This window comes from Centrocercus urophasianus, unplaced genomic scaffold (assembly GCF_019232065.1).
Source record: "Centrocercus urophasianus isolate 14NV4802_14NV808 unplaced genomic scaffold, USGS_Curo_1.0 seq_23, whole genome shotgun sequence".
Lineage (NCBI taxonomy): Eukaryota > Metazoa > Chordata > Aves > Galliformes > Phasianidae > Centrocercus > Centrocercus urophasianus.
Genome location: NW_024884789.1, coordinates 10,759,591 through 10,787,575, shown reverse-complemented (window position 1 = coordinate 10,787,575; position 27,985 = coordinate 10,759,591). Strand labels below are relative to the sequence as shown.

Below are 27,985 nucleotides of genomic sequence, written 5' to 3'. Positions count from 1 at the left end.
GGGGGCCGCAGCGGCGCTGCCATGAGCGACGTTGTGGAGCGCACGCTGGGCGCGCTGCCTGCGCTGCTGGGGCAGCACGAGCCGGGCGCGGGGCCGGGGGGTGCGGGCGGCCCCCACAGGCCGTCGGCTTCCTCTCGGCTCGGGAGCCTTATCCGGAACGTCACGGCGCTCACCTCCAAGCATGTACGGGCCTCTTGCTCCTCCCGGGGTCTGCGGGCTGGGCCTCTGTCTCTCTCTGAGAGCCCGAAGCGCCGCGGGCCGCTGAGGTGAGGCGGGGGGTCGCGCTGTTCGCCTCCCTCCCGCCAGACCGCCCCGGGGGCGCCTCAGGGAGAGGGGCGGGCGGTGCCCTGAGCCCGGGGCTGCGGAACCGCTGGTGACTCGGTGCAGCGAGTGCCCGGCGTCGTGCTGTTGCGTGGGGCACGGTGTGTGGGAGCGGGAAAGTGGGCGATAAGAGTTGAGGCTGAAACGCGTTGTGTAGCGTTACTGCCGTGAATCAGATACGCGCTGTTTTTGAGACAGTTGAGTCCTAATATGTGAATATGCGTCCTTTGACTTTATTTTTTTAAATCGTATCTTGTCTCAAAAGATTACACAGAATTAAGGCAAGTTTAATTCTTTTTTTCTAGGAGGAAGAAAAATTAATCCAGCAGGAAATAACCAGTTTGAAAGCAATGGTTTCTGCCCCCACGACCCCGCTTGTAAGTTGTGCCGGTGGTTGCTTTTGTCCCGCTGTTTCCCCAGCCTCCTCTTATTGCCCAGTGGAGTGACAGTTTTTTACTGCATAGCTGCTCAGTTGTTGACATGAGATAGGGCCGCTGTCAGTGGGTTTGCACTGTGGTTGAACATTTAGGGCACTGTGATTTTGTTCTTTTGCCTCAAGTATAATAATAAGTTGATGTAGTGACTGGTTAAAAAATGTGTTAGTGAGATTGTCTAACGCTTCAGATAACTCAGTAACTAATTTGGTGTTTGTTATGTGGATGGCAGTCAAAACTAGATAACATCTTTGAGGGAGTTATCTGGAGAATTCTGCTGTTGTGCTCAGAAATCAATGTTGAGTCACATAAATGCATTCTTAATGGAAAAATGAGAAATAATCTGGTGTTAAGGAACTTACAGAAATGTTTGTATGTTCCTGTTGATGGCTTGAACATTGTTAGAGCAGCAAAGTATGAAGCAAGACTGAAGATCTTCAATAATTTATTTTTGTTCTTTTAGAGACTGATGAAAGAATGTATGGTGAGGCTCATCTATTGTGAAATGCTGGGATATGAGTCTTCCTTTGGATATATCCATGCAATCAAGCTTGCACAGCAAGGGAATCTTTTGGAGAAAAGAGTTGGTATGTGTACATGGCTGTAGCCTTAATATTTTCAAATCATGTTGTTAAGATTTCTTAGAAGAATTTGTAATTCATGTAGAAAAACAACTTATTTAAAGTATTCTTTTGGCTTTGTTGCCTTGTTTCATAGTCTGTCCTCTTTCTGAAAGTAACTAAATGCCTGGTTTGTGAGTTTGGAGAGGAGGAGGCAAGAGAAATAACTTTCAGGCATCAGTTCTTTCAGTATTTTGAGTTGCAGCAGTAATAAACAAGTCATTTACCGCAACGATGGTTAAAAACCAACTTCAAACTAAATATGAGTTTTTCTCAGGGTCTGCCTTTTGTTTTTTTTAAGAATTCTAATGGAAAATAAGAGGGAAGCTGTGAATGGCACAATTTCCACAAATGTGGTACTGCCTGCCCAGCATTTCAGTTACAGATAACTTTAGTTTTTCTAAGGAGCTTGGGGCCTCTTTGCTAATGGCAGTAAGGTGTTTTATTGTCTGTTTTTATTGTCTGTTTATTGTCTGAGGATGGTATTCTTTGGTTTAGAAACAGCTGTAGGAAATGAGTCAAGCTGGGAGATCCTTAGAATGTAGCTGCACAAGTTCATGAGGAAATCTGAAAGGCTATTTCTCATTTCTTTGAAACTTCCTGGGACTTGTTTCCTTGCCCTGCCAGTTTAGCTATAGAACTTCTTCCATCAGATGTTGTTTGAAGTAGCAGTCAGCCTGTCTTGCTGGAGAATTTTCTTGCAGTTGCTGATTCAGCTGCTAGCTACCTAGATTTCTTCTTGTTTGCAGAGAAAATGCACTCCAAGCAATGCTATGTCAGCATACACAGAAGGAAGGCAGTGTTTTGTGAGATATGCTTGTTTGATATCCTTTGTTTGAATTCGGTTGGTTGTTTATTTTATCCTGCAGTTAAATGTGATACATGAGGTTGCTCTTACCTGTTCTTGTTGCCATATGCCAAAGTCTTTATTGAAGAATCGTTGTCAGCTGATTCAATCAAGATACATTACTCTCTTTCCCTGTATTAGCCTGAATAAATTTCTACAGGGGTGCTGACCTGCTTGTGAAACTACACTTGATCAGATAGATTCAGGTATCTGATAGTCCAGACGGTGCAGTTTGGCCTAAGTTGCTCATTTTGATCTTTAAGTTCTAAATGAATCAAGCCCTGAACAAGATCCATCCCTGAGACAAATAGTTGCACTGTATTTCTGAGTAGTGGCATGCTCCTCAAGCCTCTGCTTTTACTCCTGTAGTTTAAAATGAAGAAGGATTTATTTTTCTGAAGAAAAGGTTTCTGGCATGTTTCTTATGTGGAGTTTGAAGTTTTTCTTCTGTATTGTTAAGTAATGAGGGAGTTTTAGCATAGGGAAGGAAAATAATTTTATATTCAACGCTGAGTATTACATTTGAAACTCTAATTTTTGAAGAAAGAGAAACAAATGTAAGTGCATTTGCAGTGTAGGAATGTGATTTTATCAACAGAGAAGACATTCACTTTCCAGGAATTGCTTTCTCCTGAATTTCTTGGCTGCTCTTTATCTCTTAACAGCATTGTATTTCTCACAGGGTGTGGTTTCTTGGCTATTATTTATTAAGCTTTATTGCAACTTAAAAATGTTTCAAACATCAGGACTTTCTTTTATTTCCAAGCAAACATGAGCTGCTGTCATCCAGCAATGGCTTTGTTGTTTTTTTTAAATTGTTTGAATTAACTCATCTTGTGTTACAGACAAGATTCAGTTTTCTATCTTGAAGTTACTTACTTATTGAGTAGTAACAGAGGCTGCTTTCTTCTTTTATAGGTTACTTGGCAGTTTCTTTATTTCTCCATGAAAATCATGAACTGCTACTTCTGCTTGTGAACACAGTTGTGAAGGTACAGTGTTTTTGAAGGTTTGGAGGCAATCTAACCTTGGACCACTTTTTCCTAATTTATTTCATGCAATATCTGAGCTGCGTACTCACGAGTTACATCTCAAGCTCTTAAAGTTCCTGTTTCTTTGGTTGTATTAGAATTTGAAGTGGCTTTCCCCTAGCTTTTTTTGTTTAATTTCAGTGCCTCTTTTGCTGAAGCCATATTTTTTAAATTGTAAACAGGTGATACACCATAAAAAATCCATTTACAAGATATACTGCTTGTATATATTGTAAACTTCAGAAGGAACTATGCGTGCATATTTCAGTGTAAAAGTTTGCTTTTAGCTGACAGCAGGTATCTGTTAGCTTCTTTGAGTTCTCTTAGAGTTCTTTTGATAGAAACTGGAAATATGCTTTGTGACACTGAGAATCCGTCACAAAGTGATGGTTCATACTTTTGTTACAGTGCTGCCTCTCAGTTATCAGTTCTGACTTTTTATGTAAGGATTACTTTTGTGTTGCAGTAAGCTCAACTGTAGACTGAAAATGGTGCTTATTCTACTGTTGTGGTAGAAAACTTTTATAATCTTAAAAATATAGTTTGAAACTGGTGTTGTGGGTGGAAGTGAGAAATGAGAGTCTACAAGGAGCTAAACCAAAACAAGCACCAGAAATATCTGTGGCAAACAGCCCAAATGAACAATGCTGTGAGCTGGACGTCTGAAATGTGTGTGCTTTGTTTTGAAAAAGGGTTCTGATCTTATTTCATGACTCTGTGTTTGTATGGTGTGGGTGTTTTTTTTGGTGTTAGGTTACAATGAGCTGTACCTTCTGGTTTTAGCTGTATTGGGGACAGACTGAATTGGCATTCTCTTCTGAGGCGTAGGTAATAAGTTGGTGTAAAAATATGTAACTGCCAATATAATTGGGCTTTTAAATTCTTTGAGCTAGATGAAAGGCAATGGACAGAATACTGTTGACTTCAGTATGAAGTGTGACTCATCTCACTGATTCAGGTGGGAGCTTGGTTTAGTTTTGTAATGATCGGACTGTTTCAGCAAGCAAATGTTGATTGTAGTCTGTTGAAATCATATACATTTAAAATCTGAATGTAGCTTCATAAGGTGAGTGTGAGCAGCTCCTGATTTGTGTATGAAAGAAGAGCTTGGTTAGCTCAGTGAGAGCTGACATTTCTCAAACACAAATAGACAACAGGCTGATTACCAGCAGGTTGCTTGCTGTGGTGGGCTAGATCCAGCCTGCTGGCAAAAGGGGGGGGTGTCTGTGCAGAACTGAAGTCTACATGAAAAATGATGGTCTTATTTCAATGATTACAATAGGACTTACAGAGCACTAATCTAGTAGAGGTGAGCATGGCGTTAACCATTGTCAGCCAGATCTTTCCACGGGAGATGATTCCAGCTGTTCTTCCCTTGATAGAAGACAAACTCCAGCATTCTAAGTACGTATATGTTTACAGAATTGCATGTGGCCTTGTAAGGTTGAATGACTTAATTTTGTAGGAGGTTTTTGTGAACTGATGTTTTTTTTTCTCTAATTTGACCTTTTTAGTCATTACTTTCAGAAGTGGTTCCTCTCCATTTCTCTCTTGTATTCTTATCTCATTTGTTTGTACTCTTTGCAGAGTACTGGACAAGTCATTTGTTTTATAACTGCTTTGAGTAGCTCAATGTAATTTAACTTGTCTACTGGACTCCTTTTAGTGAATATGTCGATGAAGACGTGTTTGTAGAGTCTATGGAGAATCAGATGGGGATTCTTGTAGAACTTCAGTGTTGCTTCTTTTCTATGAAACTCTTTATTGAAGCTTTCTTGGTAAAAGAGTATCTGAAGAGTTCCAAAACCTTTATTTGAGTTATTTTTCATTCCCCATACCCAGAAGATGGAACATTCTAAGCGTTGTACTAATTAGAGAGCTGTAAGAAACAGCAGTCACTCAGTAACTCCTAGACTTTGGAGCTGCACGTGTGACCACAGGGGATTTGTAGTTGTAAATTTCACAGCTTTATCGAGTGGCTGCTTTGGAGAATTGTCAATCTGACAGTAGACACCACTCAATTCTTCAGTTAGCTGTGTCACTTCTTCACTGAGGTGGTATTCACAGAGTCATTCGGTCACAAAACTATAAAACATGGATTCCCCTCTCTCCCTATGTCACGCTGTTCTGATGGCTGATCCTGTAATTTTACTTTGCTGTAGAAATGAGAACAAGTTTTCTATTTTTCTGAGTCAGGTTCCTGAAATACACAACGTCTTGGTTTGTAAAAATCTCTTTTTTCTTCAGGGAAATTATCCGAAGAAAAGCTGTTCAGGCTTTATACAAATTCTATCTCATTGCTCCTAACCAAGTACAGCATATTCATGATAAGTTCCGGAAAGCCTTATGTGACAGAGATGTTGGAGTCATGGCTGCTTCGTTGCATATTTATCTCGAAATGATTAAGGTAGGCAAGAGTCGTCTCTCGGAGCTACTTGTATCTTTTATTTTAAGCATTAGTGTACTGTAGCTGTGTAGCAAAGTATTACTCCTAATTGTTAGAAGAGTTAACTTAGTGATGATGGATGTGTTATGTTTGCACTAGCTCTCCATTTAGCTTGACAGACGCTTCTTGCATATCCAGGTATTTCAGTATCACTGGCATCCTTAGCTGGCAGCAAAGTTTATCTTCTACAGAACATTAAAGAATTCAGTATGATTTTTTCCCGTTGCTTTGAAGTTACATGCACTCTTTGTTGCAAATGTGCAAGAAACCAGCGTAGGTTTAAGGAAGAGATGCTGTGGGAAGAGTGTAGAAGTTGGATTTAAAGAAATGAAGTGGTGGCTACTTTAACTGCATTCAGTCTGTAGATCGTGCTTTTGAGGTGCTGTATTTAAAGTATTTCTGTTGTGTTTCTTTTATGCAGGAAAGCTCGTCTGGGTATAAAGACTTGACAGAGAGCTTTGTAATCATCCTAAAGCAGGTAGTGGGAGGGAAGCTCCCTATTGACTTCAATTATCACAGCGTGCCAGCACCATGGTTACAAATTCAGCTTTTAAGAATACTGGGGCTGTTAGGAAAAGATGATCCAAGGTAATCAGCTCTTTGTCTGTAATTAGTATTCTGAAAGTGCAAAGGATGCAGCTGTGACTGTTATCTCATGAACAGCTTTTCTGCCTTTTTCATAAGAGGATTTTAGAGTTGGACTTCTTATACATTTTTATTATCAACCAATACACTGAGCAGGTACCTTCTAAATTGAAAAATTAGGTTCTCAGCTTCTGAATGGTCTAGGCAATTAATGGAATTATGGAATATGCCTGAAATATGTTTTTGCTGGAGTTTCTGTTACTGGGTTACCAAACGACATGGTGAAAAGCCACATAAAGGAGTACCTAAGTTGGTGTTTTTTCCTGCTTAGATGCTTTTATGCTTATGGCAGTTGTTTCTTCTGAAAGCCATAAACATTTAGATGTCATTTAGAGATGGACTGTTGAACTCTAGCATGTTAAATTGAATCTGTGGGTATGAATAATTTGTGTTAGGTTTTTTTGATATTGTTATGTAGATTGCTTGGAAATTTAGACTACATGCTGTAAATAAGAATTGTACATATTTGTTGTTAAACAGGACAAGTGAGCTGATGTATGATGTTTTGGAGGAGTCTCTAAGAAGAGCAGAGATAAATCATAATATTACCTATGGTAGGTGAGAGTCTTTATCAGTATTTGGGAAGGCTGAGTGGGTGAGCATTTTCTGCATGTGAAAATGTATATGCAGCACTTCTGAAAATCTAGCTGTGTTCTTAGGTGTCTGACTAGTAAATGGTGAAACAAGTGATATATTTCTGTACAGCAGTGTTTCCCCAAGCAGCCACGTCTGATTTCCTGGTGCCCTAAGAGCTGTTTCACAGTATGTTAAGGACATAGCCACCCTGTTATTTTATCTTTTAAAGACACATGGATGTTGCCAAATAACCTGTGCTAATGGAACAGAGGGGGAATTTAGGTTTGTTTTCAGTGTTTTTTTCCTTTGAAAAGGAACATGGTCCAGAGCTCTAGATCTGGTGTAATGCCTGCTTCTGCTTTCTAAAACATTGTGTAAGTTCCTCTCCCACTGAAAAGGGAAGTTAGAGAGAGGCACTAACTTTCAGTAGTACATGAGGAAGTCTCTGCCAGATGTTCAGTTTATTCAGTTTAATTGCTTCTGTTAGACAGGAACAGCAACAAAAAATGAAGTCAACTTGCAACAGAGCTGGTCCCCATGTACTTTTCTATTTTATCTTGTTCTCAGTTCATTCGTTTTGATGTTGAGCTGTGACAAATTGTCTCATTCCCTGCTGTAGTGCACTTCTGTGGCAGTATTTATCTGTACTGTGTTTTAAACCACCCGAACCAGAATAATCATAGTTTGTTCTTTCACATTTTTCCCACGATAGTGGATGGTAACAAAAGGAGGAGTTCTGCTAGGCTGTGTAATTAAAGCTTTATCACAGTGGTAGCTGTGTATTTCCAAGTTTCAATTGAATTGAATACCTTGAGGATATCATTTGTTTGCAAAAAGGAAATGTTTTTGTATACAAAATATCTGCTTGAAAGCCGAAATAGAGATACTCGGCTCTTTAGAAGTAGATGCTTCATTAGCAGGGTATAAGACTGCTTTAAAATATTAACTGAACATTGTTCAGTCTCAGTTTTATCATACTAGCACGTATACTTGTGTGCTTGTTTAATTTTGCATAATATAATTATTTAATACCCACTTATTATGTTTCTTTTCTCCTAGCCATCTTGTTTGAGTGTGTCCAAACAATTTATACAATTTACCCCAAATCTGAGTTACTTGAGAAGGCTGCCAAGTGCATTGGAAAATTTGTTTTGTCACCCCAAATTAATTTGAAATACTTAGGTAAGGATACTGGATTTCATTAAAGACTTTTTAATTTTGTTGTATTGGTGCATACTCTTAGGTAATTTCCAATTGCTTGTATTCTAGGTTTAAAGGCTCTGACCTGTGTTATTCAGCAGGATCCTAATCTGGCACTTGAGCACCAAATGACAATTATTGAGTGTCTGGACCATCCTGATCCCATTATTAAAAGGGAGGTCAGTGAATTTTTAAGCAGTGCAAATTAAGTTATTTTTAGAGTGGGTAGTAAGTTTTCTAAAATGGAGAGTGTGAAAGGCGTACAGTATCTCAGGTGTTGAGAGAGCACAGTTATGAGCAATAGTGACAGACTTTGTAGATAAGCAGAATGTTTCAATTAAGCCTCATTAAGTCAAGACAGTTGCTCTCACTCTGGTATCACCCTCAAGTGTTTCTATTTGCCTGATTGCTGTTTTGAGTCAGTAGAGCTGATTACATGTATCTTGCTTTCTCTTTCAGACTTTAGAAATTCTTTATAGAATTACAAATGGACATAATGTGATTGTCATTGTTCAGAAGATGCTTGACTACTTAAAAGAGACCAAGGAAGAGTATGCTATCATCACCTTAGCTGGCAAAATAGCAGAACTAGCTGAGAAATATCCTTTTATTGTTCGGATGCCTTTTGGTACCTTTTGAAGCACCTTTCATAATCTTTTGAAATACGAAGTGTTACAGTTGTGCTTTTTGCTCTTTGAAATGCGAACAAGGAAGTGTGTGTATTCTTTCTTCTGTACTGTTGAAAGTGTCCATTCAGTAAAGTGCATTGTGATTTATTTGAGGAAAGGCAGAAACGAATGTTTTTCAATCCCCAGAGTGAGCAAAGGCTGTTCACATTTTATATATATGAAAACAACATTGCTTTCTCTTGAGTGCTTAATAACAGTTGGTATTCTTTAGTAAAACAGCTGCAGAACTGCTGAAAAGAGCTGATCTATCATCCATTAAGTGAGGCTGGATGAACAGATTAAAAAGAATACACCAGATAGATAGCATGGAGCAAGTGTGAACTCCAAGTATTGTAAGCAGATTTCCAGATCAAAGTCTTGTAAACTGATCTCTTTCTGTTGTGTGAAGCCTCATCAAAGCATTTTTTCACACTACCATTTGTTCATTCATTCACAGTTTAAAATGTAGTGATTAGCAAACTAAAAAGAAGTGAAGTTAGGCCTTAGCACTTCATTCCTTAACGTGTGGACAGGTATGCTCCTAACAACGAGTGGTTCATCCAAACCATGAATGCAGTGTTTTCAGTTGGAGGCGACGTTTTGTATCCTGATATCCCTAACAACTTTCTGAGGCTTTTGGCTGAAGGTAACTCACCACGTGATGTGAATAATTAAACGTTATTTAATCATCTGGCTTTCTGAAAATGTTCTTTGATGCAGCAAGTGGCATTTGTGTTACAAGTGAAGTATGTTTTTTTCCTTTCCAGGATTTGATGATGGAAAAGAAGATAAACAGCTGCGAACATATGCAGTGCGGTCCTATTTAGCATTACTTGAAGAGGAAAATGTGTTCTATCCACAGAAGTTCCTTCAAGTCATGAGTTGGGTAAGGTGGATGCATGGTCAAAATTGAATATGAAGTTGTGAGTTTAGCAGCAGCATCGACCTGCCTGTGTGCTGAAAGCTTTTCCATCTTTATCAGTTAGGCCGGTTATGGTTATTAAATGCAATGTTGGCCTTGCTGGTAACTGCCCCTGTGCTGGTTGTGCTGCTTTCTTAGCACCTAGTTGAGCTGCGATTACCATCTGAAGAAGAGGCTGTGGTTTAAGCAAATTGTGCTTTTGTAAGGCCTTAATTACTATGTGTAGCTTTCTTTTCAGACAGCTCTTTGTTTTTTTTAAAGCTAAGTTGGAATTTACAAAGGCAAACAAGAAGATCATTTCAAGCATTTGCCAGGAAAAAGTAATAAGTCTTGTTGAAGCACATTGGAAGTAGTTTAATTGTGTAGTTTTGGTAGAGCAGTCTTCCATCAGTAATGCTGGGAATGCCTTCTTGATATGCAGTTGGATGTTCAGATTATTTTTCTGACATTCACGACTGCCTGTAGTACCTTCATACAGCATCGGTTAAACCAGCAGCATTTTGGAGCAGTTGGAGCCAGCTCAGCGGTGCTGACTGTTGTAGCAGTTATTAGTTGATTGGTCAGCTTTAAACTGAAAAAAATTAAAAAAGCTGGAGCTCAAATCCAGTAGAGAGATGTTACTTCATACAGGATCTCTTCATTTTATTTGTGTAGAAGGTCCTTTCAAGAGAACCTATCTTAGTTTCAGCTGGAAGGAATTCTTCTCTTCAGTGTTCTGGTATGATGCTAGGAGGAAAACAATGTTGATAACTGATGTTTGTAACTGCTTCTAAGCAGTGCTGTACAGAGTCAAAGCCATTCTTAGCAAATGGCTCAGGGGAGCTGAGAGGGATCAGAATTGGGACAGCTGAATTAAACTGGGCAAAGTGGTATTCCATACAGCATGACATCATGCAGAAGGAATTCTGAAGGGGCTGGGAGTCCATCTCTTGTTCTCTTCCACTGCTGGATGGGCCAGCTGGGCACTTACTGAAGGGTGGTGAGCAATTACAACACGTGATTTTTTTTTGTGTGTGTACATGTATTTGCCATAATGATTATCCTTTCCTCTATCTTAGTAAATAACTTCATCTCAACCCACAAGTTCTGCTTTGCTTTCCAATTCTCTTCCCACTGGGAGGAAGGGAAGTGAGCAAACGACTGTGTGGTGCTCAGCTGCCTTCAGGTTAAACCACAACAGTTATTTAGCATCAGTGATGGTCTGCAGAATGCATTTAATTTTGTTACTATTTGATACTATGCACTAATTTGGAAACTGAAAGCACTGCTATGTGTGACTGTGTGTATTTTCTCTGTTGCTTGTGCATAGGTTTTGGGGGAATATTCCAGCCTCGCTACAGATGTTGATCCAGAAATTATTTTGACAAGGCTGCACAACTTACTGAGGAAGACTTTTGTTACCTCTGAAACTAAAGCGTGGATTATGGCTGCAGTCACCAAGATAGCATCGCGTGCCTCTTTCTCTAAAACAGTTGACAAGTTAATCCAAGAATTCAGTAGCTCTCTAGATACCTGCATGAGACAACATACCTTTGAATTGAAGCATCTGTGTGAAGACAAAGTATTGATGAGGGGCTTGCTTCCGTTTGATGCTAGTTGTAATGACATGGTGGTAAGAAGTCTGCAGTGTGTGTTCTTGAACCTTCCTGTAGTTCTGAGAAGTTAAATATTTTGCTAAAAGACATTTTCAGAATGAATTCTATTTGATAGTTCTGACTGGTGCCAGTCTTTAGTCTGCTTGAAGTGAGTTTTGAGGAGCACTTTTCCAGATTTGGCACATCCCCATGTTTATGATAAAGTGCCATGGTATCGAGTAAGCTGAAGTGGCTTTAACAAAACTATGGATGGTATTCTTCAGGTTTCTTTCCTTTGGTATTTCATATAATTGTAGAATCCACTGCTTTAGGGAACATCCACTCTGCTTTTTTGTGTTTATATAAAAAAGTTAATATTGGAGGAGTCGATTTAAGTTACAAATCTGTAGCTCAAAGTTTGTTTCAGTATACTTGAATAACAGTTTCTGTATGTAAAACCATTTTAATGGATGTGAGGAATACAGCAGCCTTACCGATAGATATGGCGTGTGAGACAAAAGATCCTAATCTTGCTGATAAGATATTCTGATAATATCAGGCTTTTGAATAGAAATTGTATTTGTTACTTTCTCATTTTCCTTAATTCTTTGTAGGTAGATGCTTCCTTATCTTTTCTGGATGAGTTTGTGGCTGAGGGACTTGGGCGGGGTGCAGCACCATATAAGCCCCATCACCAGAGACAAGAGGAAAAACTTTCTCAGGAAAAAGGTGACTACAGAACATCCATTTCACAGTCCAGTGAAATTTATTAATTTGAAGTTGGGTTTTTTTTTTTTTTTTTTAGGTAACTGATTGTTATGTGGTTTGTGTTTGAATCTGAATATGACACAGGGTCTTTGAGAAACAGCATCCATAATAAAAAAAAATAAAGCAAGAAGGAACAGACATTTTATTAGCTCTGTCTCCTCCTGCATCAGGAGGCCTCTTTCTTCTCAGATCTCCAGCACTTCTGTCCTCCTTCTTAGGAAGAAGAAAGCATAAGACTGAGTGGAAGTGAGAGAAAGGAGCTATACCCTGTATAGCTTCACGGCTGTAGTGGAGTGTCTGTGCTTTGCTTCTTGCCTAACAATGACTGCTTTTTGTTAAAGTACTGTCTAAAACAATTTTTAGTAGTTACTCAAACTACATCTTGTTTCAGAAACCATAGATAAGGTGGGTGGCCTGAATCCTGATTTGCCTGTCTTGTTGAAAATAAATTTATAGCCCAAAGTGTCAAGAATGTTCGTAAAGCAGATGGTGGTATATGGACATGTTGCTGTGAACTCAGAATGTGTTGTGTAGGTGCATGAGCAAACAGAACAGCATAGATCTGATACAGTATTTTGCTCTGCAGATATTAAGAATTGGCAGATATTTTAGTGATGCTCTATAAAATCATTTATACTGTTTATCTTTCATGTCTAAATGAAACTGAATAGCATAGCATCAGAAGTGTTGTAATACAGCATATTGATTTTTCAGAAAGAGTTCCTTCCTACTTGTTTGAGCCTTTACTGTAACTCTAAAAGGTTGTCTGTATTGCAGCTCTGAATTTTGAGCCTTATGGATTGTCCTTTGCTTCAAGCGTGTCCTCGGCTGGTATGGCTGGCAGACAGTCTCCCACTGGCTTATCGTTTGGTTCTGATACGTCTGGTAACAGTGCTGAGATGGGGCATAAAGAGTGAGTTAATTTGTTTCTAAAATGGAGTATGTTCTTCATGAACTTCCACAGATTGGACAGCGTTGTCTTGTACTCCATTATTCACTATGTAAATTAAAGTGCCAAAGTGGCAAATGGTGTTTAAAGCAGAGTGTTGGCATGCTTTTGTGAGCATGATGTTCACATAGTTTATCCTGTTTGGTTTTTTTCCCCTCTTTTAGGACAAATACTCTGAAACTGGAAGGAGTAAGGAAGCTCTGGGGCAAAGAAGGTTATCTTCCAAAAAAAGAAAGCAAAGTAGGGAAAGAAGATGAGCCACAGACTGTGTCGTGTAGCAGCTTATTAGCAGGACGGGTGGCTGAATGTCCCGTGTCACAGTCTGATCAAGTTTCCAGCCTCTCTGAGGAAGAAAAAGAAAAGCAGCAGCTGGCATCAACACTGTTTGTTGGGCTGGGATCAAACACTGGTGTCAGCCTGGTAAGTGGTTCTGCTGTGACTTGCCAGTTAAAAGTTTGTATATAACCTTATTTACGATTAGAAATACTTATGTGGAAATGGAGATCAAATGAACATATTTTGGTAGAACTAGACAGATGACACCAAGACACTGGAAAACTATTGGAAGTTACCATTGTAGTCTGATCATTTGTTAAGCATGAAACAGATTGGATATTGATCAAGCAATTTCAAGAGTAGATTCCATTCAGTAGAACTTCCTTCTTCCTACCTACTGTGCTTCAGGTTTTGTTACCAGTTTGTTACACTTCCCTAAGAGCTGTTCTTTGATTAATTTTGTTGGTTGTTACTTGTCCTTGTTCCTTCTGTTTCGGTGTTAACATTTACAGAGCTTATTGGTAGAAGCTCCTTCCATGTTCAATTTTCCTTCTTTCTTTTCAGATGGGGAAAGTGGATTTATCTACTCAGAAGTTCAAAAGAAAATCAAGGATAGATGAAACCCAAAGTAATGAGGAGGCATTGGATATGCAAAATAGGCCTGCCTCAGATTTTGGTCCCTTACTTGATACTGTCCCTGTTACTGAAGAAGAGTGTGATGGAGATAAACGCACAACATTAAGGAAACCTTCCCTTTGTTCTTCAGATACTGTGGAAGAAACACTTCAGTCTGTAAAAAAGCATGGGCTGGATGACAAGCTTTCAGATAGTAGACTGTCCCCATTGTCTTTGTTTGCTGATAGTAATATTGAAATTCTTCAGCCTTCTCCGAGTTCTCAGTGTGAAAATGCCAATAAAACTGTGCTGCTCCCTTCCTTAGCAGAAGAACTGGAAGAGCTCCCTCACTCTGAAGTAGCAGAACTTTGTCAGAGTGATGCCTTAGCCCTGTATTTATGTAAGGTGTGGAAAGCTGACTCTTTGCTGCTCGTTGTGTTTGTTTCAAATAAAAACACGTCTGCACTTAAGGCTGTGAATGTAGTGTTTGAAAAAGAAGAACATTTTCAGGTAAGAAAATTTCCATTATGTTTCAGATTTACTTGCAAGTTTTTGTTTCACGTGCATTTAAGTTTGTCATATTTAGTTCAGTGTAGTAGACATTCTTTTTTCTCTAAGCATTTCCTTCAAGCCTGTGATATGACTATTAGGCTTCTAAAAGGTAATGACAAATCTCTGTACTGAAGTTAAAATGTGAGTTGATATGTACATATTGCATCTCATTTCTCTTATTATCTTGATTTCCTGCTGCATGCCTCTGTAAGAAATACGTATGAATTTTTCACTTCTGAATTCACTTCCTTTAGTTTGAAAGTGAATGCAAGTCTAATCAGTGACACTAAGATTCTGTTTCTTTTGAAAAATGATGCAGATTCTGGAGAGCCCTGCCTGCCAGTTTTCTGTGATTGAAGCTCAGAGCATGGGATGTTGTCAGAGGTGTGTGTGCATGGACAAAGTCTGTACACAGGGAGTTATTTCTGGTTTTGTTAATTACCAGTCAGAAATGGAAACTCGCCTTGAATTTTCAATACCTTTATCATTGCTGGATTTCATCAGGTAAGCAAAACTGCAGTTTTAAAGATGTGTATATTCAATTGAATACTGGACAGTGAAGGATTGTCTTAAGTATTGGTTATGAAAGCGCAAGGCTTCATCTTAAGTTGACTGGTTTTAATGTAATTGGACTTCTAATAATAGTAATTTGTTAATTTCATGCTTAAAAAAAAAAAAAAAAACAACAAAAAAACTAGGGAGATCTTTTGCATAAATAGAATCTGTATTTTAATTTAGAAACCCAAAGCAAGATACAGAAGCTTTAATGATAGGTTGTGAAGAGCAGGGGTTTACTTAAACTACTCTGCACTTGTTTGATGTTTGCTCTATTCAGAAAGTTTTGTATGTAGAATCTTTTTTTAGGACACCAGATTTATTCTTACTGTGATCTGTGGTGAACTTTAGGCCAATGGAAATGACTACAGAAGACTTTGGGAAGCTGTGGTTGTCTCTTTCCAATGATGTGAAACAGAATATTAAAATTCCATCCTCTCAGAATTCCTTCTCAGCAGCTCTGAGTGTACTGCATCAAAAGCTGAAACTCCACATTGTTGATATTATAGGTGAGTGAAGGTATGCTGTAAGATTGTTTACTGACTTATTTTTCTAGACAAATAAATACATGGAAACAGGTACCTTACACTTCAAAACTGAACATCTGGGAGCATGGTAAACACAGGGACGTATAAGGATTTTATTGGCCTTACTCAGCTCTGTGCAAAGGTTGCTGTATAATTGTGAAACAAACAGTACATTTTGTAGGGGGGCAAACTTGTAAGCATACTGAAGAGGTCTGGAAAAGATATAAATGTTGGTGGAAAAAAATCAGAGGTTTGTGAATGATGCTATGGCTGTATCTAATTGTTACTTGACTTTTTATTCTGTGGCTTCTGTTATTTTAAGGTAATGAGGGAATACTGGCATGCCAGCTGCTTCCATCTGTGCCATGTCTGCTGCACTGTCGTACTCACTCAGGGATGCTGGCTTTGTGGTTCAGATCACCTTGTTCTGCTCTTCCAGATGGTTTGCTCTATCAGTGTCAAAAGGTGATGGAAGAATCCTGATAACAATAGTACCTGCCTTAATCTATTTGGGGTGCAAAAAGGAAGTGAAGGATTTATAGAGTTATGCTGGTAATTACCAAAGTGAATTTAAGGTTTGCTTCTCAGAAGTCACCACAACTTTCTTCCAGCCGGCACTAGTCTTGGACTTGAGAGGGAAGGATGATGACCTAAAATATGCCTGCAAAAACGTGCTCAGGACTGTACAGTGACTACCAAATAATCCATAAAGTACTGTTATCTGTTCAAGTGAAATGTAAATTTCTTTTGTTGTTAAATGACTGAAAGTACTTACTTTCATTATGCAGCTTTTGTAGGTGTCAACAGTCATTCTTCGTAGCAATTACCTAAATATGGTTTTAAAGCAAACGGATCTCTTTTATGCACTCAGACTTGAACACTTGCCAGGTTCATTTGATTATCTTAAATTTTTCTAAAATTGTTTTATAAACACTGCTGGTGGCAACGAGTCCCACATTGGTGGTTGTACAGAGTAACCTATGTAGCAACAAAAGCTATTAAATATTTTAAAAATGAGAGTTTTAATGAGTAATGCACCTGCCATGATCTTGGCTTAGCACTGAAGTATGTAAGCGGAAACGTCTTAGTAGGATTTTGGTAGGAGACAGGAATGTGAAATTGTGTTGAAAGCATCTCATGGGATGGGATCTAAGACTCTTCAGTGACTTCCTGTCTGCAGTTCTTTGTCTATGTTTCAGTCCCATTCCTTTTCCTTAGGGGTCAGCAGCACCCCAGTGTTTGAGCCACATCTGAGATGTTTCATGTGGATCAAGTCTGAGATCATGGAGGTGCCTTTCAGACACCTTATATTTAATATGGCTAGATTCTCTGTCCAAGAAAATTCATGTGATGAAAACTTCATTTACATTTTCTAATTATGAATAGCTTCAATATGACAGATGTGGCTGTACTGTGTGTGTGCCTGGGAGCTGCAGTAAGGCATACGAGCTCTGAGTTGGTCCAGTGTTTACGATGAATGTGTTTGTGTTGTTTTCTCTTCTTCCAGTAATAACTTAGCAGCCTTGAAGACCCAACATTCTCAATTTATTTAGACAATATATGAAATCTTTAATACTATAAAAATTATATATATCTTCCTGTGGTTTTATTTAAGAACACGAAAATTGTCCGGATGGCTCAGAAGTTATGTAAATGATGTCTGTGGTAGGATTCTCTCTTTCATGAATGTTAATATGAAATTGAATATTAACAAGGAAGTTTTAACTTTTAGTTCTGTTGATTCTTACCCAATAAGCACTGGTTGGAAAGGAAAATAAAGCACTGTTTGCTGTGTTTTGGTAAATGTTTGTGAAATCACCGTAACAATGTTAACGTGCTGATGGTTCCTTTTTTTAAGTCATGCTGTTTGTATTGTCAAAGTGAAGCTCCTTCCCTTTTCTATTGCCGTTTCAGTACCTTGTTGAGAAATCTAAGTGCACTGAACCTGTAAATATATTTAATGTTCTGCGTACTTTAATGTTTACTTGTCACTTCAAGAAAGTTTATATAGATGGAAATGGATTGATAGTGGGTTAATCTCCAGCAAATGATTTTTCTGCTGGTAAATCTGACTTCTGTTATGCAGTTGGACTTTTCTAATTATGTGAAATGTAATGAAAGTATGTTTTTGGCCTATGCATTTAAACCATGTCAGCATTTCAGTTGTTTGGTCTAGTGTTTAAAAAAGAGCAAAAGCAATGTCTTCTGTAACTCGTGTAAATGCTCTCTGACCTTTTCCACTGTATGATAATGTATGGTAAGCTATAAATATGCAGTTCTAAGAGAATTATGCTTATATCACATAAAGGGTTTTGCAGAATTTGTACCTATTAGTCTTTATTTCTAGAATGCCTAGCTATAATTTTCTTAATCTCTCACAGTCTTTGTGTTTTTTGTAGTTTAATTAAGAAGTAATCAGTTTGTTTGGTGCCCTGCAAATATCACCGGAATGCAGCAGTGTGAAGCCTTGTTCATAGTTGAAGTGGTATTTTCTGGCCTTAACCTTCACCCCCAGTGCATGACTGGGCAAAGCAGTGATGCTGTCCACTTCTGGAGTTATTAATGACGGTAGGTGTGAAAAACGCAGGGATTTTTTACTTAGGGAGTGTGTGCGACTTGGTTTCCTTTCTTTCTTGAAGGATTAATGTGATTTCTGGGGAAGTGAAATAAGATGTGTAGAAGTGGGCTAGAAGGAACTGTGAGCGTGTGATCTAATTAGCACGAAGACTTTTACTTTCAAGGACAACTGGTGGCTGCTCTGAGTGTATTGACTTTCTGAACAGGTGGATTAACAGCATTTTGGAGAGCCTGAGGTACCAGGAGGTTTCACTGTTTCACTGTGGTGTGCTGCAGGCATCTTAGAGTTCAGGCCATTTTTGGAGTCAACACAGAAGTTGTATGGGAACAGTATTTTTCCTGTTTTTATCAGCTTCTCCTGTTGCCAAAGTATTTTCAAGTATTTTTAATGACAGAGTCAAAATTGGTGACTTTGTTAGGTATTCCCAGCCCCTCCAGTGAGGAACTAGGATAAATTTGTGTAAGGAATAGCACTGTCTTCAGGGCCTTCTGTGTTTGCAAGTAGCTTGGAAATGATATTGCCTGATGTTTTTTACATATTGGGAAGATAGAAACTTCCCCCTAGTGAGTGCTGTCCATCCGCCATCCAGCCCTCAGGCTGTATTATCTGTGTGACAAGGAGGTGTCTTTCTGGATCTGAGGTGTGTATCATAGCTGGTAAAAATAGAAGTAGGCCTGCTGAGGTCATGCAGGGTAAGGCTTGCTTTCGCAGTTCTGTTGCTGTGGTAAGAGGAAGTTGTGTTTTACCTCTTGGTCTTTTCAGGGTCAGTCATTTAATATGCTTTTCTATGAGAGTGTTTCTTCAACACAAATAAGATTTCACGTTCAGTGCAATGTACTGTTCTGTGGTACATCTGCAACTTCATTAGGATGCCAAATGCAGTCACTCTTGAGGATTTCTTCAGTATTAATGTTTCTGTGTTATAAAGTTGGCAGTGATGAAGCAGAGAATATCAAGTCCTGCCATGGTATGACTAATAAAATTAACCTAAGAGGAGTGTTTTACTGGAATTTGAATTGTGCCAGGAATGTCTTCTAACTTAAATCACAGGTAGCTAAATAGGAACTAAATCAAATAATGAAACAGTTGCAAGGCACGCTTGCTAAAGAGCTAGGCCTTAGGCGTGTTACAGCTGCTGTGGGCCTTGCACAGGGGTACCTTCTTGGCACCTTCAGGCTCTGACTGAGGAGAGGCTGGGCCCTGAAGGCAGGTCCTCCATGTGGTTTGCAGGGAGGTTCTTAGGCTGAAAGCCCCTGAGCCATACTGCAGGATGGATGGAGCAGTGTCATTGTTAGCTCAAGTGCTAACGATGGAGGAGTCTGAAAAATGGGGATTTCCTTTGTCCTGCTTTTTGGTTTTCTTTTAAACACCTGATTTGTCCATGTTCCTTCCTCCTACATTCACAAAACGTGGTCTTCAAAGAGTTGCAAACATTGAAGATGACAAGATTAAACCAATTCCTTCCTCTTAGGAAGGAACTAATTTCAATTTCAGTTTACTTTGGGTGGTAGAACAAAGAAATCAAGTGAAAGAAAAAAGGGCAGTAATCACGCATTTTTTAATCCACGAATATGATAATACATCATATACTGAAGATGACCATTGCCAGTATTTAGCAATGTTGTTACATAGCAAGCTACTAGTACAAAAGTAAACAATGAATATACTGGATATGCAAGTATGATAAATACTAAAAAACGTCTTCTTTCCTTAAGGCTACTCTGATTTATAAATAAGATGACAGGTGTTCAGCTGGCTCGTCTAAAATATCAGAATCTGGAACATCGGCACTTGCAACACAAAAATAAAGTCACGTATACAGGATATCCCTTTTGTTTTGGACATCTTCAGTGTTGAATAATCTTTTGCTCTGGCTTAAAAAAAAAAAAAAAATCCAAACAACCAACCAAACTTACATATTTGCTACAGGAGAAACAAACACACAGATGTGACCTGTGCACTGGAACAGGAGTGCTGGATATAATAACTGTGGTTCAGAAGCATTGGTTGACAGGTACGTGCTCTGAGAAAGAAAGCAGCTAATGGTGTGTGTAAATATGACTGCAAATGTTGAAACTTGCAACCTTCTAAGGCAAATCTTAACAGACTTCCAGTCCCAAAAGTTCATATCTCATTCCCATGCTGAGTTGTAAAGGAATAGTCTGTATTCACTGCTACTGAATATACTCTTCATGGTTGAAGGAAACATGATGGAGAATTACATCGATACCAAACTGCTCTAGTAATGTTCTGTGCTGCCATTTTCACTTGCTTTGAAATGCATTCTTTTGGGAATGGATGCTTCTAGCACAACTGCAGAGAATACACGTAGTTGAGGTATGTGTATTCTCAGCTGTATGTAGGGAAGTACAGCAATTATTCTCAGAGTGAGAAAAGGCAGAAGAACAGAATTTACCTCTGTATTTAAGATTTTAAATGGGAAAACAATTTTTTTTTTTGTTGTCGTGAAGTAATAGGTGACAGTGCTTGGAAGTTCTCCTTAGGGAGGGATGGCTTTCAAATATATGGGAGTGTCTACTGTGTCATGAGAATGGAGAAACCCCATGACACTGAATGTCTTGGCAGACTGAGGTGAGTCTGAGAGGTAAGAGGCAGGGGGCTAGGAGAGATTTCTGCACATGCTTCCTTTACGTAGGGTCAGCCAGCATCAACCCAGCTGTAAGATTCTGCAAGCAGCAAGCTGGCTTATCTGCTCTGGTTCTCTTCCTTAATGATAGCAAAACTTGACAGAAACCAGTGTTCCTTTGCAAAACATCTTTTGTTTCAGGACAGCGGTGCGTTTTGCTTAAAAGCAAAAAAAAAAAACAGAACACTGAACCAATGGGTTGTTTACAAAGCTCACCAGTTAGTAGTGTTCTCTTCAAAGGGCTGTGGACATACTGCACTCAGATGGCACTGTGAGCAAAGCAGGTGGGGTTCTTTTTTTGTCATTGTTGGCACAATTTGATACTATGGACACATTAAAATGAGAGCTTTACTGAGGCTGAATGTTGTCTGTTGAGGATATGAGATGTTAATGTTGCTTTGTACAGCAAGTGGTTACTTAATTGTGTTCCTCTTCAAAAGTGCAAAATGTTCGCAAGGAATATTTTGCTCTGACAAATTTTGCTCATTCAGTGTGAATGCAAAGAGCAGCAGCATCTCCAGCCTGAATTCATCCAACGTTATCAAATACGCAACACCTGAGACTGGGAGAATTCAGGAACTACTTTATATGTTTTTTTTCTTGATTGCCTTTGAGCTTCAATCACTGAGCTGTTCTTGAAAATTCATATGAAGCTTTTTTTGAGTATAAGCCAAAAATTTCTAATGGAAATATTGTTTCATAGAGCAGCTCTTAAAATTTTGTGATTTACTTGTTTGTATTATTTATTATCCCTAAATAGACTTAAATACCATGTGAATTCAGAGATGCAGTCTCACACTGATTCCTGATCATTTTAAAAGGAGCTTAATGCATTACAGCCTTACCTTCTAAGCCTTTTCACTTGCTGTTGGAATAGTAAAAACGCACACACCAAGGGCAGTCTGGGTAAATTCCATGCATTGCTCTTTTGCCATCACCTATTTTAACACAGCCATGCTTTTGAGCTTACTTTCTTTTCACGTGTTCAGCCTTGAGCACAAAGCTAGTAAGATCATGATGTACAGCAATCTATTTCTGAACAATATATATCAGCAGTTTTTTTTCATGCCACACCTTGGAAAAGACTCAGTTATCTGTGAACAAAACATTAAAACTGATAGCTTTCTGGTTTAGGTTTTTCCCTTCATCGTGTGCCAAGTGAGCACCTCTGGCTCCTGCTGGAGACTGCAGTAAGAAGAGCAGGAAGGATGCTCTCATGCTCACCGTGGCTCATGAAGGGTGGCCAGTTCTAGGCAGAAGTTTTTTGGCTGGTTTCTTGCTTCTGAGCACAGTTTCAAAGGATCTTCTCATCAAGTAGTTTGTTGATGCCATCGCAGATCTTTTTGAGGTATGGCCGACAATCCCCATCCAGGCTGTACAGGGCAGTTAGAAATTCCACATCTGCAAAGTGATTGAAGACGTGGTTGATGCGCCCGTGGGATTTCGGTGTCAGGTGCCGATCTACCAGTTCATGCACAAGGTCTTTACACTCATTCAGGAGTTCTGCAAGAACATTTCTGTCAAAAGTGTATTCTACCTCATAGAAACTGACAATTGTCATGGCAGTTTGATTCAGCTTCTTCCTGAACTTGTCTACAATTTCCATCTCTTCGTGGTTGAACTGATTATTTCGATAGAGGATCCCAATTTTTATTGCCACTTTAATCAGGTCTTTCATAATTTTATGGGCTTCCTTTTTGTTTCTGGTGTGTTCCTTTGTTACCTTGTACAGCTCATCAAAGATTTCACTGCTTGTGTCATCGATGAGCATGTTAGCCATGGTTTTGGTTGCCATTTTACTCAGGATCTTTTTCTGGGCTTGCAGTGCAAGATTCTTGGAACTGAAACAATCGGGACCTGTTTCAGGATAGCAGAAAAGAGGGGAAAATGTTAATTTTACTTGGTGAATCGTTTTTACCATCAGGTAAGAAAAGCAGTGCCCGTGTGTTTAACTGTTAACCGTGTTTTTGCTGTCAACCGGTCTTTGCTGGTTAACCGGTCTTGCGCCACTGAGAATTTTTCTTACAAATGGAGGACTGGATGTCCTGGTGGGGGATCCCCAGGCCAGGTCATTGCTAGCCACTGGTTCACTAGCAGCAGAGCTTTTTCTGGTCAGTAGTTCTGTGTTAAAGCTTTCTTGGTAGAGAGATCTCTTGATGTTGTGCCTATATATGTAAATAAGAAAAGCAAAATATTTGCAAATATTTACTCAAACTTGAAGGAATTATACCTCTTGCCATTGGGAGGCACTGTTGCTCCGCGGTCAGTCTGAGCACCCTCAGTGAAGGCTACTACAGCAGCCATAGATGTGCTCTTGTTTTGCTTCTCTCCAGTAACTATGCCTTTCTCATTTGCTATCGACTTGCAAAACTCTAGGATACGGTTTCGTTTGCCTCAATACATGTGATTCTGCTAGCTGGAAATACCTCAGCCACTTTCTGTACATTCATCAGTAAATACAAATATCTTGCATTTTTCTTTTACCTGTCTGCAGGTTTCACTCAGGACAGTGTCAGAGCATGCAGTTCATGTGCAGCACGTGGCTCCTGCTGTTGGACTTGATCCAATAAAGGGGAGGGGAGGACCAGGAGCACGACCCAGAGGGCTGGAGCACCTCTCCTACAAAGACAGGCTGAGGGAGCTGGGCTCAGTCCAGAGAAGAGAAGGTTCTGAGGAGACCTGAGAGTGGCCCTCCAGTGTTTAAAGGGAGCTCATGAACAGGAGGGAAACCAACCTTTAACATGGGTAGGTAGTGGCTTTAAACTGCAGGAGAGGAGATCTAGAATAGCTGTTGGAGAAGTTTTTCATGGTGAGGCTGTGGATGCCCCATCCCTACAGCTGTTCAAGGCTGGGCTGGGTGGGGCTGTGGGCAACCTGATCTAGCGCTGATCTGGTGTTAGCAACCCTCCCCATACAGGGGTTGGAACTAGATGATATTTGACATCCCTTCTAATCCAAGCCATCCTATGATAACTACTGGTAGTGATTAATTTGACCTTCCTCTGCTTTTCACCTTAAAGTTGTTTGTTTTTCATGTACTTTGTGTGGACAAAATAAAGGAAATGGAAAGATTTCATCTGAAATGGGCTCCAGTTTAGAGCTATGTAGCAGGATCCCCATTGGCTCCAAGGGTACTTCGTCACTGATGAGCATGTGTGTAGCTTGGGGACCTTGGTGTGAGGTGAGGAACAGAGCACTTGAGCCCTTTGCCAGCTGCTGGGGAACCTAAATGCTAAGAGATTTAAAAAAAGTTCCAGTGCTGATTTGATTTTGGAGCCTGAGTGGGTTTTGGCTGAGCCCATTAGGCCTTTTCCAGCCATTAGCATATAAATAGTGCCTGCAACAGCCTGCTGTAATTCAGTTGTGCAGCAGGGATCTGTCAGTGGCTGGGGGTGCAGATTTCTATATCTCTGTACCGTGTTCCACATGGCCCTCACTCACAACTGTTGTGCTTCACCACAGCCTCTTGGTGCTTTCTTCTTTATTCCACGAGGCAGCAGTAGATACAGGAATTTGAGTCACAGAATTATGAGAGTTGGAAGGGACCCGCAGAGACCATCTAGCTCAACTCCCCTGCAGTGAACAGGGACACCTACAGCTGATAAAGTCCTTCCAGCCTGATGTGGGCTGTCTCCAGGGCCGGGCACCCACCACCTCTCTGGGCAACCTGTGCCACCTCCTCACCACTCTTATTGTAGAAGACTTCTTCCTTATATCCAATGTAAATCTCCACTCTCTTAGTTTGAAACCATTCCCCCTTGTCTTAGCCCCTTATCCTTCTGTTTGAATTGTTTTCCAAGTTCACTAGAATGTCACATTGAAGTTGTCATCATTCCTTGTGCACTATAGCTGTACTAGTGAGCTGTACAAAAGAATGCCCTTTAATTTCAGCTGAGCCACCACCTGGAAAACATGATTCAATGCGCTTGAAAGAATTGCCTGTCATTGGGAGAGCAAATTGTGGGCCTGGTCTGCTGACTGGAAGAAATAGAAAAACGGTGATTTAATCTAGAAATGATAAAACCAGGATGAGAGCATTCTTTCACTTTGCAGTGTGTTGGAATATAAATAGTACCTGTGATGAATAATTATGTGCATTTGACAAAGGAAAATGGAAGATGAATATTAGTGTCTGTTTCTGTAATAAGCGTTTGCTGTTAATTAAGTGGATGCGGGTGCTCAGTATCTGTTTTCATCAGAACTTGCAAATAATTGGAGGGGAGTTCTGGGATATTAATTTACTTGCATTATGACAATCCCACTGCTGTGTTGTCTCTACTGGCTGCCAGTCCAGTCATCTGTCCCTGTGCTGACAAGGACATAAAACTGTTTGAGAGTGGCCAAAGAGCTAGGAGAACATTTAAGGTCTGAGGGCGTGCTGTGTGAGCAGTGGCCGAGTTCCTGGGTTTGCTCAGCCCGGAGCAGAGGAGCTGAGGGGAGGCCTATGGAGGCTGCAGCTCCTGCCAGGGAGCTCTGCTGTCTGGGGCGGTGACAGGGCCTGAGGGAACAGCGTGGAGCTGTGCTGCAGAGGGGGGTGGGTGGAGGGGAGGGAAGGTCTGCACCAGAGGCTGGTGGGCACAGAACAGCTCCCCAGGGCAGTGAGCACGGCCCTGAGCTGCTGGAGCTCGAGGAGAATTTGGACACTGCTCTTTGGACGAGACTAGGTGAGCCACGTGAAATTCTGGCTCTTCTGAGCACGGCAGGTTTACAGTGGAAGTCTTCCTGCAATACATTTCTCTTTAAACATCTTCGCCTCCTACAGCCAGCGCTTCTATTTTCTGCTTTCTTTCACACAGCAAAACAAATCAGAAACAGCGTTATAGAAGCTATTAGCATTCAACAACGTTACACCAAACCTAAAAAAGAAAACCCAACCTCCCAGCACAGTGCTTTGCAAGGTAATGGTTAGTCCCTGTTATAGAAATTCAGATGTCTTAGTTTTCATTGAAGTACGGACCAGTTCTGCCTCAAGTCTTTTTTCCTCTCTTTAAGTCACCCAATGAATCGTGCATGATGAAAGCTCTTCCAAAAGGCCATGCAAAGGGATTTGACCCCTCAGCACCATTCTGCATAGCTCCACAGACCTCGTATTTTCATGGTGGGGTCACCACAGCCTGACCAGTGCTGGTCTGGGGACTGCCTGCATCCAGCTCTGCAGAGCAGTGCTGAGCACTACTCGCCACCTCACCATCTGCCCCTCACAGCGATGCCTCGTATGCACGAACCCTAATAACAGGGATGCTGGATAACAGGACTGCCTCATGACAGAAGTGTGAAAAGAGTTCGGCAGCTCTAGGGAGGGGAAATAAGATTTTTGTAAGAATTTTAGGAGTTTTTTGAGCCTAAAAGGCAAGAGCATCTGTAATATTCTCAAAATAATATGATTCCAGATGGCTGTACCAAGTACAAAATGGCTAGAATCAAATGCTCAGTGACTGCATTTTTTGGTAAATATCCATTCAATCATTACATAAGTGACAGCAGACGTAGTACATGCCCCCACTATGCATGGGAGAGAACATAACTGACTTTCTGGAAATAAGGACGTGGAAACAACCACCCTGAGCAGATGAATCTAATCAGCCACTTAGCCAAAGCCTTAATAAAGTTTTGCAGCTAAGATATTTTCACCGCTGGCAAAAGGCTCAAGTGGCATTTCCTTGAACTCTGAAGGGAGTGTTCATTCGCAGGTAAAAATGTATGGAGTAGAGCTGGTCTGCAGAAGTGGAGTTTGCCAAGTGCTATTTAAAAAATTATGTTGGCTTGCTTGAAGAGAAGGGATATGAAGCAATCAATCTTTTGCCCCACCTGTGAAGATCAGATTGCGTATCTGATGCTGGGAGCTGTTACTGTAGTGCCTGTTACAGCTTTTGTGCTAATCCATCAATTAGCTGAATGCCTCCTCTGCCTCACCTGAAGCAATGCCACCTGCAGCTGTGTGTTACCTCTCTTTGAAACTGAGAGTACCTGAATCTGAGCTAAAATGCTGGCTGCCCTGTGCTGCGCTGCTCTGTGCTGCTGGATCCCTGCTGAGCCCACACCAGCCCCGTAGAGGTGAGCAGGGCTCTGAAGGTACTGAGGTCTGCAGGGCTGGGAGGTGATGTGAGTCCAGATGGGTCCTTGCAGCTGTGCTGCATGTTACTGAAGGGCTGCATCTTGAACTGAAAAAGAGGGAAGTGTGCAGGAGAATGAAGATGATGAGGAAGCTAAATTATTTTTAATACTCCTGAATCCTCATTTTTTTAAATGCAGTGCAGCCTTTGCAGCAAGAGGCAGCCTTCAAGGAGTCAGCAAAGCTGCTGGAAATGTGGGCACCCATCCAGCTGCTGGCAGTGCTGCGGTCTGGAGGAGGGGGACAGAGCCAAGGGACAGGCATGTCCTCTGATCTGCCACTGTCTGAGAGCTGCACCGCAGAAAGTGCTCTGGGGTTGGGCACTGCTGTGCACAAAAGGAATTTACTGTTTTCATGACTTTAATGCTTCACGTGCAATCTATATATCTTCATGTTGTATTGTGCACCTGCCCCAGAAGCTGTACAGTTTGGGTATGAACAAACGGGGCAATAGCACCAAAAAGTTGTGCCGTTGCATGGAGTGTATCAGGAGTTGTGGCACGATGGGATGTGGCTCAGCGATTCATTAGGTCAAGATGACGGTTGGACTTTTGCAGCCTGGATGGCTCCATAATGCTCCTACCAGGAGTTAAATAAGCAGCAGGTATCTCTATGGCTGCTCAAACCTGCTGCTGTTATCGACAGCTCGGGCTGACAGCTTGTTTTGGTACAACATGGTTCACCGTAATGTCTCTTTATCTTGAGATAAATAGCTTATAAAGCATAAGTAACCTCTGATGAAAATAAGAGTAGGATTCATTAAGCTTCTATGGACAAGAAAAAGCTAGTGTGGATTTAGAAAGGAGAACGTGTAAAAACAGCAAAAAAACTGTTGCTTAATTTGCAGCCATCATAAAAAAAGGTTAGTGATATAAAATGGTACCTAGAGGCAAATGCATGTATTGCACTTCTCCTTTGTGTATCATTCACGCTATGGAACAGATGAGCAGAAGTGAAGGCAGAACTCAGGATTTCAAAACAGCACTCAGACCAGGCAGAAAAAAATGTGGGAAAAGAAGTTCTCTCACAGCACTTTGGTACGGAGCGACCTGCGAACTGCTGTGAGCACACAGAGACACACACACACACACACACACACACACACACACACACACACACACA

General features: G+C 40.5%; 2 protein-coding genes across 15 annotated transcripts in view; one reads left to right on the top strand and one right to left on the bottom strand.

Annotated features, from left to right (window-relative positions):
* The first annotated feature begins 21 nt into the window (after positions 1-21).
* On the top strand, positions 22-25,185 carry AP4E1 (adaptor related protein complex 4 subunit epsilon 1). 14 transcript variants are annotated; one of them, XR_006169932.1, is made up of 25 exons: positions 22-183; positions 627-698; positions 1,219-1,342; positions 3,141-3,214; positions 4,536-4,657; positions 5,501-5,660; positions 6,121-6,287; positions 6,825-6,898; positions 7,980-8,102; positions 8,190-8,299; positions 8,580-8,719; positions 9,322-9,434; positions 9,556-9,674; positions 11,020-11,322; positions 11,899-12,013; positions 12,830-12,965; positions 13,166-13,421; positions 13,842-14,402; positions 14,764-14,948; positions 15,351-15,508; positions 15,849-15,991; positions 17,908-18,094; positions 20,034-20,118; positions 22,577-22,675; positions 23,246-25,185. XR_006169932.1 is itself a non-coding variant. In XM_042824691.1 (21 exons), exons 1-21 carry the CDS (start codon positions 22-24, stop codon positions 16,007-16,009), a joined length of 3,435 nt encoding a protein of 1,144 aa, XP_042680625.1. In that variant the 3' UTR covers positions 16,010-17,852. The 14 variants fall into 14 exon arrangements, 2 of the variants coding, with proteins under 2 accessions (XP_042680625.1, XP_042680627.1); XR_006169930.1 differs by having other exon boundaries at positions 20,893-22,675; XR_006169927.1 differs by having other exon boundaries at positions 20,576-22,675.
* The window catches only part of TNFAIP8L3 (TNF alpha induced protein 8 like 3), a 41,857-nt gene continuing 33,521 nt past the window's right edge, over positions 19,650-27,985 (bottom strand). The window contains 1 exon segment of the mRNA XM_042824700.1: positions 19,650-22,608. Coding sequence (XP_042680634.1) covers positions 22,046-22,608 — 563 coding nt within the window. The 3' untranslated portion in view covers positions 19,650-22,045.

Coding starts and splice junctions, on each gene's coding strand:
- AP4E1 (XM_042824691.1), top strand. CDS start 22: ATGAGCGACGTTGTGGAGCGCACGCTGGGCGCGCTGCCTGCGCTGCTG. Junction 13,422..13,841: donor CAAACACTGGTGTCAGCCTG/GTAAGTGGTTCT, acceptor CTTTCTTTTCAG/ATGGGGAAAGTGGATTTATC. Junction 15,509..15,848: donor CCACATTGTTGATATTATAG/GTGAGTGAAGGT, acceptor TGTTATTTTAAG/GTAATGAGGGAATACTGGCA.